Source organism: Ictidomys tridecemlineatus, chromosome 6, assembly GCF_052094955.1.
Source record: "Ictidomys tridecemlineatus isolate mIctTri1 chromosome 6, mIctTri1.hap1, whole genome shotgun sequence".
Taxonomy (NCBI): domain Eukaryota; kingdom Metazoa; phylum Chordata; class Mammalia; order Rodentia; family Sciuridae; genus Ictidomys; species Ictidomys tridecemlineatus.
Window position 1 is genome coordinate 24,189,822 of NC_135482.1, and position 12,599 is coordinate 24,202,420.

General features: G+C 44.0%; 1 protein-coding gene across 10 annotated transcripts in view; it reads left to right on the forward strand.

Annotated features, from left to right (window-relative positions):
* The window catches only part of Tmcc3 (transmembrane and coiled-coil domain family 3), a 261,814-nt gene extending 249,617 nt beyond the window's left edge, over positions 1 to 12,197 (forward strand). For all 10 annotated transcript variants that reach the window (XM_078052994.1, XM_078052995.1, XM_078052992.1 and 7 more), the window contains 3 exons: positions 989 to 1,905; positions 3,529 to 3,664; positions 7,878 to 12,197. In XM_078052994.1, coding sequence (XP_077909120.1) covers positions 989 to 1,905; positions 3,529 to 3,664; positions 7,878 to 8,180 — 1,356 coding nt within the window. In that variant the 3' untranslated portion in view covers positions 8,181 to 12,197. The remainder of the gene's footprint in view (positions 1 to 988; positions 1,906 to 3,528; positions 3,665 to 7,877) is intronic.
* The last annotated feature ends 402 nt before the right edge of the window (positions 12,198 to 12,599 follow it).

Genomic DNA, 12,599 nt, shown 5'->3' on the forward strand with positions numbered 1-12,599 from the left:
GACCCTGTATCATGGCATTATTCTAACCAAAGGATTGTCAACTTGACAACTGAGATGCTTAGTTTAGATCTTCTGAGCTGCTGTTTGGAGATTGTGCTTAAACTCTGCAGAGACCTAGTGTTCATCCTCTGAGGACAGTCAGAGTGGGGTGCATTCACTGGTGAGAAGACTTGGGTTAGGCGATTTGGATTCAAATCCTGACTCTTCGTTTCTACACATTTATGGATTTAGCCATCCTTGGCTTAGCACAGGAATGCGGTTCCAACAAGGTGACGTCTGTTGAAACACCCACGTCACCGGCACGATCTTTCCCTTGTAGGCTCCTGCTCCCCTTGAGGGTGCTCAGGGCTCTTTGCAGTTCTTTTTCCTCCGTGGCCTGTGAGTGAGAAAGCTATTTCGTGTGGTCTTTAAAGGGTTGACATTATTTCTTAAAAAAAAAAAAAAAAAAAATCACTGATTATGGTTTGGAGTTACTTGTTTCTGTTTCTAGATTCTGCTGTGTTACTCATGACTAAAGTTTACCTTGCATTGTGTTTTCCAATCACATCTATTTATTTAAAAAAATAATTTTCTTGTGCTGATGGATGTACCTTCTGGATCTTTACTTCCTTTTTTCCTTCTTCCTTCTCTTGGCCAACAAGTAATTTCTAAATTAGATGCGTTTCCCATAACGGAGACAGGGCACGACAGGCCTCCCAGTCACCTGGAAACCAGGACAGACTGGTGACCTTATTCCATTCTGCATTTTCTGACAGCAAATGGGATGCCCTGCAGATACGATTCTCGTGTCTAGTTAGTATACGTGGGGTGTCGGAAAGAGTTGGGCTGTCCTGCCTTCAACTTGGACGGTACAGAGTGTTGATCCCATAAAACCTGCACTTTGGAAATCTGGAACTTAAAGTATGTTTGTCGTGTGTGCACAGATCCTGTCACGGTAACTGCCTCCTTGACATGAAGGTTTAAAGTGCTTTGCCTCCGTCTCTTTCAGGTAGAACGTCATGACATGAATACCTTAAGCCTGCCCCTGAACATACGCCGTGGGGGGTCGGACACCAACCTCAACTTTGATGTCCCAGATGGCATCCTGGACTTCCACAAGGTCAAACTCAGTGCAGACAACCTGAGACAGAAAATTCTGAAGGTAACAGAACAGATCAAAATTGAGCAAACATCCCGTGATGGGAATGTCGCAGAATATTTGAAGCTAGTCAGCAGCGCCGACAAGCAGCAGGCGGGGCGCATCAAGCAGGTCTTTGAGAAGAAGAACCAGAAGTCGGCTCACTCCATTGCACAGCTGCAGAAGAAGTTAGAGCAGTATCACAGAAAGCTCCGAGAGATCGAACAGAATGGAGCCTCCAGAGGCTCAAAGGACATTTCCAAAGACAACCTGAAGGACATACATCACTCTCTGAAAGAAGCTCACGTGAAGTCTCGAACTGCCCCCCATGGCTTGGAGAGCAGTAAGTCGGGCATGCCAGGGGTATCCCTCACTCCACCTGTGTTCGTTTTCAATAAGTCCAGAGAGTTTGCCAACTTGATCCGAAATAAGTTTGGCAGCGCCGACAACATCGCGCACTTAAAAAATTCCTTAGAGGAGTTTAGGCCTGAGGCCAGTTCAAGGGTCTACGGGGGCAGCGCTACCATCGTGAACAAGTCCAAATACGGCAGCGATGACGAGTGTTCCAGCGGCACGTCAGGTTCGGCTGACAGCAATGGGAACCAGTCCTTCGGGGCTGGTGGGGCTGGCACGCTGGACAGCCAGGGCAAGCTCAGCATGATCCTGGAGGAGCTGAGGGAGATCAAGGACACCCAGGCCCAGCTGGCAGAGGACATCGAGGCACTGAAGGTGCAGTTTAAGAGGGAATATGGTTTCATTTCTCAGACCCTGCAAGAGGAAAGGTACAGGTATGTCAAAGCATTCTGCTGGAATTCTTTGGAAGTGCAAATTACTAACTTCAAAGTTTGTCTACTTGAAAGTGACGTGTTTTCAATAAATATGGATATAGATCAGAAGGCATTTAGGGATCAATAGTTCTTTCCATCTTTCATAATTCCAATTTTCATGATTTGTAACAATTGGAGAAAGTCATTACATGCGTGGGTCTCTTAAAATATCACTATACAGTCTGACTCATGCGCCTATTAAGATACTTATTCAGAAGACTTCAGTTATAGTTTTATTAGCACTAATTCAGAGATATATATTTGATTTTCCTCTATTCTAACAGTCATATAAAAAATTAATCATTGTACAACAAGATAGGTTTTATTTGGTATGTTGGTCTTGAAGTCTTCATGTATTTTTATGTGCTGTATTTTATTCATTAATTTTTTTTTCACCATAAATAGTTTTCAAAAGTAATTGTAAGCTGGGCACAGTGGTGCACTCCTGTAATCCCAGCAACTCAGGAGGCTGAGGCAAGAGGATCACAAGTTCGAGGATAGCCTCAGCAACTTAGCAAGGCTCTGAGCAACTTAGCAAGATCCTGTCTCAAAATAAAAATAAAATGGGTTGGGGATATGGCTTAGTGATTAAGCACCCTGGTTTCAATCACTGGTGTCCAAAAAAAAAAAAAAAAAGTTTGTGTACCTATGATATAATCACTTGGTGTATTACTTAAGAGACCTTTAAAAGGATTATTTACAATAATTGCAACATTTGGCACCTGTATAGCCATACCAGGAAAATCATTAAATCTGAATCATACTTTTTTGTCTCCTTTTAAAAAAAACTCTTCTCTCAGGTGACCCACATAAACGTCTAGAACTGGCATTGATCACAGTCATCCCAAGCTAAGTCATCTTCCCCAAACAGTGCATCCTGTTTAAAGCAGACATAAGGTTTCAAACTACAGACAAGTCCTCTCTGCACAGGGCGGAGCATGGGAACAGGAATCTTGGTGGTCCTCTTACTTTAGATTTGGACTTTTGGTAAATGACACCTGTTAAGCCAATCTGTACTTTGTGACAGGTTTAATTTTTTTTATTGACATTTAAGTTCCAAGAACCACAAAGCGTATCCATATGAGTATAGACTCTGGGCAGGGATGAATTTAGCTGCAGAGTAGAGGCTGATAGTAACGGCCTCTCTTTCCTTGTGGGCTCTGGCCATAAACCCTCAGGTACTGTGGGGCCAGAAGACAGAGAAGCCACTGCAAATGTGCTGGGTCCTTGCCTTGGGCAGGGTCCTGCACAGCCCTGGTGAATGTGTGGGCCCATGAGTTCTGTCCTTTGTCTCTGCCACCAGTTCAGGTGCTAGTGTGACATGGGTGGAGAAGCCAGATTTGGGATTGGGCGAAACCTCGAAGGTGAAGACCACATTAAGACCCGAGACCAGTTCTTTCCAGAGCTGGAATTCAGGGCTATCCCACAGCTGTATTTACAATTTTTGGAAAAATGGTCTCCCAAGGGGTGGAAACAAGCCAAGGGGCCCTGGCAGCAGTAAGATTGAAAGGACGTCATTCTAGAATGTGCTGCTAGAAGATCTGTGAAATGCCTTGCTCAGAATGGGTTCCCGTCTGTGTCAAGGTACGAGCGCCTGGAAGACCAGCTGCATGACCTGACGGACCTGCACCAGCATGAGACCGCCAACCTGAAGCAGGAGTTGGCCAGCGCCGAGGAGAAGGTGGCCTACCAGGCCTATGAGCGCTCCAGGGACATCCAGGTGCCTTCCCTCCCCTGGCTAGACATGCTGCCCCTGAATTCCCCTAGGCTCAGTGTTGAGGACCTAATTATCCTAAAGCTTACGGGATTCCTGGTGTGGGGGACAAAATCTTTTCTCTGCACAACATTTCTTCTCCACTTGCTGTCCCCATTAGCGCATGTTATAGACATTGCTAAGTCTGTATCCTGTACACTTTCTGCCTAACTCAGTTAACAAGTATTTATTATCTACCTCAAGATAATAAAATGATTTTTTAAAAAATTAAAGTATGAAGCCAGGTATGGTGGCGCACACCTGTAATTCCGGAAACTCAGGAGCCTGAGGCAGGCAGATGGCACATTCAAGGCCAGAGCCTCTGCAATTTAGTGAGACCCTGTCTCAAAAAATTAAAAGAGCTGGGAATTTAGCTCGGTGGTAAAATTTAGCTCGGTGAGTTCAGTCCCCACTAACAGGGTAAGGAAATTTAAAGTATAAGACAGACCTTGCCTTCAAGAAGCTTAATGCTGAGATGGTGAATAACCCAATACCAAGGAGCCCAAGACGTGTGAGCAAGGGCCAGGATGAGTGGCACGGACCCTAAGGCCATAGAAATGCAGCAGCGGGGAGCAGGCGGGTGACTCAGTGGTAAACCTCAGGCTTTAGTCCCAGGTCGGCCGTTACCAGCTGTGTGGTCCTAAGCAAGCCTGTTTGCTCCTCTGTAGGGTATCTTTCATGCTTGTAAGAATTTCAGGCATTCAAGAGCACCCTGTGTGACAACACTAGCAAAGCCCTTCTTTACACGTCTCCTTTTCCCCCCATTTACTCAACAGCCTGTTAAGGTTGTTCCTGTTATTGGCTCCACTTCTTAAATATAGAGACTGAGGCACAGAGAAGTGAAGTGCCTGAGTAAGGTCTTGCACATTGTCCTAAGTAATGAATGTGAATTAAACTCCTGAGGACGGTGGGACTGGAAGGGCCAGGTAGGGTCCCAGTGGATAGAAGAAAGGGATAACTGGATCTGTATGAACAAAGGCCCATCCAGGATTTCCTAATGTGATACCACCACTGTCCTGAAACAGCCCTTGGCTTCTTGATCACCTTTCTTTAAAAAAAAAAAAAAAATGTAGCCTTACGGTAATGTTCTTCTTTGGAGACAGTGGCCACCAGCAGTCTTGAGTGAACCTCACTTTACAAGGGAGAAAATTGAAATGTGAAGATGGTGATTTCTCCTGCAGTGTGCGAGCTGCAGTTTCAACTGCACAGGTTTTATTCTACCCTGTGTGGAGGGCTGAGCCTGTGCAGTCCCAGATGTCGCCTTGTACCGTTCTGGGAACCAAAGCACCAGAGAGCACAGTGCCAAAGACACGTGGGGGATGGCTGGCTCTGCCCTAGGTTAGGTGAACCTTCACCACCCACTGGTTTGAGAAGCCTGAACCCATTTTAACTGTTAAATGTTGCCTAGTGGACGATACAGTCATTTACTAGGTCATTCTATTTTAGAACAGGCCTGGAGTGTCACCGGGTTGTACCTTGAACATTCAGTTTCCTTGTTTAGGGGATGGTTTGAGTTAATGTCGTTCTCTTTTCTAAGAAACATGCTAGGGGTAAAGATGAAGGGAGGGACTTCACAGAGGGAACTGAGATATTCAGAAGCGTTCATTTCAGCATTTTCTGGTTTTCAGCTCTAGCTTGAAATTGTAAAAAGAACACCTGTGTAAATAACTGCAGGGCGCCAAATCCCGGCTCCACTGTTTACTGTCTGTGTGACCCTGGATGTTAATGTTCTGTGCCTCAATTTCCTCACCTATAAAATGGGAATATTAATGAGCTATATTTGAAAAGGCCAAGAAGATCAAACTGGATGATACATTTAAAGCATAGACGTCTGGCTGACTTTATTTTCTTGTTGAGCAGCCACAGTCCTCAGGGCTTGCTTGCAGCAGTTGGGCCTGCCAACTTTACCTCTTCCTGTTTCCCCGGTTCTTCTAACCAGGCGTGTAACAGGAGTGAGCTGGGATGGATGAGGGTGGCTGTTGCCTTCAGGGACACAGTGTTTTATTGTTTTAAGCAATTGAGAGTTCCCCCGTCCTTTTAGCCCTGAATTCCCAATTAAGACTATCTAAAGATAACCCCTGTGTTCTCATCCCCAGTAAGTTTAATACTGGATCCAAAGAAATACTAAAAATTGTGGGGCTTAATATTTCTAGGTCCTGTAATCAAAATTCCTTGCAATTCACTACTTAATTTTCTGGGGTTTTCTTTCAGTTAAAAAAAAATTGACAGTGGTTCCAGGCAATTCTAAAATTCATTTGTACAAGCAGTTAATCAACCCAGTCAAAGATGAATGATTGTGCCTGAAATTTTGATTTTTTTTTTCCACCTCATTCTGTCACCTTTTTTATACCATGTCTGTAGTGCGGGAAGCCTTGGGCCTGCTGTTGGAAAGCATGCCTGCTTCCTGGGCACGTGCCTGCTACTGCGGAAAGCCAGCGCTGTTTAGCATGTGAAGATCTGAGGAAGCTTTATCCTTTTGGTTGGTAGCCTAGTATGATGAAAGTTACTATAGTAACAGAACCCTGTTCTTTAGCCCATAGCGCATATTCAGCAGAAGAAAAGCAAATCAACGTTGAAACCATTATGCTTGCTTAAAACCTGCAAAGATGACTATTTTAATCGCATAAAGATACTGGCAAATGATATAGTCATCAGGCTAGTGAACTAAAGGGGCCTTACTCTATAGTGACGTCCTTTTCTCCCAAGTGACTCACTGGCTTTTCTCTCCCGGACCTCACATTCTGTTCCTGGCACCCAGGGTTTTTATATTCAGCCAGTGCGTGGCAGGTGACATGCTGTGTGGAGCACTGGCTCTGTGCTGGAGTGGTGGACGTAGGCCCTGTCTGCATGCAGCTCATGTCCCCTAGTTGGAGTGACATCTCCCCTCAGGATGTGACATTCAAGGTGTGACCTAAAAGACCAGTGGGAGATCAACAAGTAGAGAGAGGTAGGAGTTGGGAAGACACATACTACAAGCAGAGTGTACAGATTTTATAAAGGCCCGGATGTTAAGTATATGCTCCTTTTCAGAACTTGGGAAAAGCCAGTTTGCCCAGAGCATGGGGAGGCAGGGTGACTGGCATTAAGTGAGGCAGGAGGGGGTGCCCAAACCTGGCCATGCACGTAGATGCCCAAGGCCTGTGGTGAAGATTTGAATGGTATTAGGAAGAGTAGTGTCACAGATATGATCTTCAGGAGATCACTTGGGCTGATACAAGGAAGATAGATTCATGAGGTTGGGAAACGAGAGTGAATGTGGGGAGATTTGTATATAGTCATTGCAGGTGGGAGATCCTGGTGACATAGATTGGGTGGCAACTGGAAGGAGAGAGATGGACTATTAAGATAGACATGGATGTTTCATTGATGGAGCAGGTAATGGATTAGATGAGAGGGTGTTGGTGCCTCTCAAGCTTCTGGTGTGAGGATCATGGTGCCTCATAGTCTGAGAAGAAGTGCTGGAGGGGAGGGTTGAGTGCAGGCACTAGGCAGGTGCAGTATATAAATGCACCTTGACCTGTTGCATTGGAGGAGCTGACAGTGTCGGAGGGACTGCCAGCTGGAGGTGCACTCAGAGTCCTCGTGTCTTAGGTATTGGACCTTGGAATGCACAACATCTAGGAAGGTAGCTTGGGGTGGTGACCTGAGGAGCACAGCATTCAGAAAGCTGGTGGGAGCAGAGCTGCCCCGCTCTCTGTCCTGCCTGCCTCTTTCTGCCGCCCTCCTGCCACTTTTCTCCAAAGTCACTGTAGAGACTAAGCAGTGGATGTGAGAACTAGCAGTGAGGGATCGCAGGTGCCAGAAATGAAGCAGTCTGCCATCACAAAATGCAGTCCTCTCCCACCCCTGGTTTGTCCCTGATGATACCAACAGATGCCAAGTTTCAAATCACTTTACTTTCAAATACAGGTGTAGTCCAAAAACTTAACCACAGTTCTTCATTTACGGTGTTTTCTGGTTGTATGCACATGCTCATTCAATGCATGAAAAGCAGGATAAAACAAGCCTTGGGATCCTTGTTTTTCGGCTTTGTCTGTCATCGTCCTCATTGTTGGCGTGGGGATTTGAGGCATCCCAGGCGCTAAGAGGTTCTAAGCTGGGGTGTGCAAGTCTGCATGTGCGTACACGTTTTGCCCGTGATCTCAGCAGCATTTGATCCTCGCTGTCCTCTTGCCCACAGGAAGCCTTGGAATCCTGCCAGACTCGCATTTCTAAGCTGGAGCTCCACCAGCAAGAGCAGCAAACCCTGCAGACAGACGCGGTGAACGCCAGGGTGCTCCTGGGGAAGTGCATCAACGTGGTCCTGGCCTTCATGACTGTCATCCTGGTGTGCGTGTCCACCATTGCCAAGTTCGTCTCACCCATGATGAAGAGCCGCTTCCACATTCTTGGCACCTTCTTTGCTGTGACGATTCTTGCAATATTCTGCAAAAACTGGGACCATATTCTGTGTGCCATAGAAAGGATAATAATACCAAGATGAAGCCACTGGTTCCTGCCTTCACGTTTTCCCAAGTTGTTATTTTAATGAAAACTGCGCAAACTACCAAATTTTTAAATGAACAGTTGTGCCGACTGAAGATTATAAGGACTGGAACTGTGTGGTGTAAATAACTACAATTCTCTTAATTCGGTAGCAGTTGCCAACTCAGTCCCTGTACTTGGTTAACATGAATCTGTTTCAGAGCTCTTCCCACATGGCTCACTGCCTTAATCAGACCAGATTCCCTGCCCACCTGACGAGCCCAGCATGGTGAACCCCTATTTCTTGAGCCCTTGGCATTCTTAGCAACCCAGAAGAAAAGGGGCCTCCGTCTCTATTTTCCCTTAAAATCTTTTGTCACAGTTGAGCTTTGCGGTGGTGGTGGTGTCCTGTAAACAGCAAGGATATGACATGATTTGAGGAGGAGAAGAAATATAGGCATTGGGAATGCTGAACACTTGTGGCCTGTGGAAGTATAGCAGATCTCTGTGTAATCTGTCCCACTTGGCACAGATGAGCATATGTCCCTATGTACTCAGTGTTCAGTAGTCAATCATACGTGACCTCATAACGTGGAAATCTTACACCTGTTTATCCAACCGGTCTCTCTTACAAGTTTTGTTGCACTTTAAATGGTAACACACTAGGATGATTCCCAGGGAACCACCACCTGATTTTGTCTTAATTCCTTAGCAAATAACCTTTGGAGTATGCAGGAATATTTCCATTTCCTCAACAAACTGGCTTTGTTAATTCTGGGCCCTGTGAAAACCACTCCCAGAGTTTTGTGTTTTGGCAAATCTTAATTGTGACAAATCCCCTTTGAGGAAGGGATTTTTTTGTGGGATCGGTTTTACTCAGGTCTGTGAAGATGGCAATACTTACTCAGGAAGTAAAATCAAATGATGCTTGTGTTGCAGGGTGTTTTCTTGAAGAAGGACAGCAAAATTGTAGTTTGCAAAGCTAACATCCACTGAGGTAGGAACACTGAAACTGGAAGCATGAGGAAGATATGACATTTGGTCTATTTGGATTGTGACCAGATGAGTGGAAGCCCATTCACCTGGATGGAGATTGAGAGGGTCCTTTTAAGGATGTGAAAGGCCAGCAAGAATAGAATAAATTAAATCTAGAATTTGAGCCAAGATTGCCATCTGTCTCTTAGGATCTCACTGAGAAAAGTTCCAAGGTAATAGATTGCCACCCTGCCACTGAAGGAAAGCATTCACAAGTTAATATCTTCGTCCTGTTTGGAGGATTCTATCTTCAGCTCAGATAATAACTTTCTTTTTAAATCTGTTTCTCTGTAAAACAAAAAGGAAGACATAGGCGATTTTAATGAGAACTGCTATTCAGCCCCTCCTCCTCCTCCTCCTGTAGCCACCCCCACCTTCCCAAGGCCGGTGTAAAGATGCAGATTAATGTAGATTTTCTTCCAGAAGATGTCAGCTCTCCTGGATTTAAATTAAGTGCAATATTTTGCTAACAATTGTTTTTAAGGGAAATCTCCTGGAAAAAATGTGACAGTGCCATGGTTTGAAAGAATGGAAGAGTTGAGCATTTACTACCAAGTCTAGCACGTGTGCGTGAGACACGACTCAACCTATCTATTTTTTTAAATGTAAGATTCAGTAGTTTTTAGTAAATTCACAAACTGTTCAACCGCAATCCCAGATTCCAGACTGAAGCTTTTTTAAAACAATAAACATTGTTTCATTAAATCTTTGGTTATAAAGTATTTTGTAATCGGAGACAAGGGAGTTACTAGTCCCACCCCATGGCATGGTTATGTCCCCTCTCTATGCCAGACACCCCCAGGGCTCCCAAGCTGACTGTATACACTGTGATCCATTGAATCCAGCAGACAGACAAGGGTTCTGGGTCGAGAGCAGGGAAGGAGAAAGAATGGTGTGCTTGCATCAGCCTTTATCCTTAAGTGGAACTGAGCTCATCTTACTGCTTGGGGATCTTTCTGAGGGGTTCTTTGGACATGCCACAGGTGGGATGGGTGTCGATGCTGCTGGTAGTTCAGAGGGAATGAGTGGGATTTCTACCTTGAGGCTGAGAGCTCTGGAAGGACCCAGGAAGAGAGCACCATTCTGTGTGGGCACACACCGCTCTCTGCCAGCCCCTTGCTGTGACTGACACATCTCAGACCTAGAATCTGTGTGTCTTCTCCCCAGAGAGAGGAGAGAAGAAAATGAGAAGCAGCACGCTCTGCCCCCTCCAGTCTGTAGCCATTAACAGAACCTCCTAGAACTGGCTCCATTTGGAAAGAGTGGAGGGCCTAAATCATCTGACTTGATCGTGAATTCCTTTTAAAAATTCATATTTCCATTGACTCTCATTAAGTGTCAAACAACCTTGTTTTCACTTGGACATGCTCTGCCTACATGCACATTTATTTTTAACATCTCATGGAAAGTTCATGAAGCTTTTTTCTCACGCTTTTCCGTGCTCTCTGCGGTTTATTCTCCTCTTAAGGAATATACCTCTTATTGTTTGTTCTCTTAATGAAATAACATCTTTTAAATATACAGTTAAAAAATAGTGATATGGCTGTGACATATTCTGGAATGGGAGATTTAATTGACATTTAAGTCAACTGGCCCCTTGTTTGCACCTTTCCTTGGCAGTAAAAATCCTGTGCCTGTCTGAAAACGAATACCGATTGTTGGCTGGGTAAAGTACCTTGTCACTGCATAAGCCTTAGCGAGCCATTTAAGATGCGGGATTCTAGCGGCAGGTTGTTCAGTGACCTATTATCATCATGATAACTAGGATAATGATGGTTCTTTAAAGACAAAAACTTTAAAAATTCTTGTGGGTTTTGAATTACTTCAGCTCCTCTTTGGGGTATGATTAAGCCAGAACAAAACCTTTTCTTGAAACAAACAACCACACACACACACACAGTGAAGCAGCACCTAAAGCGCTCCGGGGCTGATTTTGGACAGCAGACACAGGCGTCGTCAGGCCGGCAAGATCCCTACAGCCCACTGATAGGGTGGAATCTTCTGAAACACCCCTTTCACTTTAGCTGGAGATGCTTGGTAATTATCCTGTGGATCAGCATTCTCCTGGCTTTAGCCCTCCTCCTGCCTTGTCAGTCTTACTTTCATTTAGATTTTGCCCCCAGTGTATATTTATTTCCCTGTCACTTTTCTAGCATATCAAGTTTAATTATAGGTTCAATAATACAGAAGGAACTAGTTTCCCTCAGGCAACTAATTACATGTGTCCTTTTGGGTTGAATTTTAAATACCAAATTATTTTGCATTGAATGGGAACGATTTATTTATTTTTTTTTACATTAAATGCAGATAGAGTTGTATTGGTTTGAAACAACTTAAATACTAATCTCAAAATGTGTGATTAAACAACGCATTTTGCTTGTTCCTTTAATTTTGAGGAGTGGGCTGGGGTTGTGAAGACGTGGCATTGTTTCAAATTTCAGGCTTATCTGGAGAGGTAAGAAGGCCAAGCACACACACTAGAAGGGAGTGAGTCTCTAAAAAATAAATCTGAAAACAATAAGATTGGCCTATTCACAACAAAAGTGAGTAAGAAGCTTTAAAAAATTCCAGGTAACAGGAGCTTGGTAACCCCTAAGGTAGAGGTAGAAGTCAATACAATTCCGTTTATAAAAAGCTGGAAAGTAATGTACCTTGATTGTTCTAGGAATGATTTATGTGTTGCAGTTTTAATTTATTTAAAGCATGTCTGCCATGTTTGTCCTAAGAGAAATGTTTCAACAAAATGTGCTGTTTAAGATGCATTTAGGCAATACTTAGCGGCTTTGAAAGTAGAAACTGGAAATGTTGATTGTGATGTTTGTGAATTTCCATTTTGTGAAATACTACATAGTTTCACGTCAGCCTACAATTGTAATTTCTCTGTAGATCTCCACCCCATGGTGGTGTCATCAATGAATTCAAAGCAGGTGCCATTATTTTTTTAAATAAACACTTGACATTAGCTTTGGTGTTAAATAAAGAGTTAGCTTTCTTAAATTTTCACATTTGTCCCGATTCATCTTAGTAGCAAATGTGTATGTGTGTATAAAATCAGTTGTAATGTACTTTGTTTTTTAAAGCAGTTTTAGACACAGGTGCCTAAAACATATATTGTTTTTGATTTTGTAGCAAAATCGAACAGATTCCTATCTCCTACCCCCACATAGGCACAGCTTCCCCCGTTATCAACATTCCGTACTAGAGTAGTGCATTGTTACAATCCATGAACAGTATCCACACAGAGCCAACCAAAGTCCATGGTTTTGTTAGAGTTCACCTTGATGTTACAGGTTCTGTGGCTTTGGACAGATGTATAATGGCATCATATAGAATAGCTTCACTGCCCTAACAATTCTCTGTGCTCTGTCTATTCATTCCTAACCCCTGTCCTCCCTAATCAGTT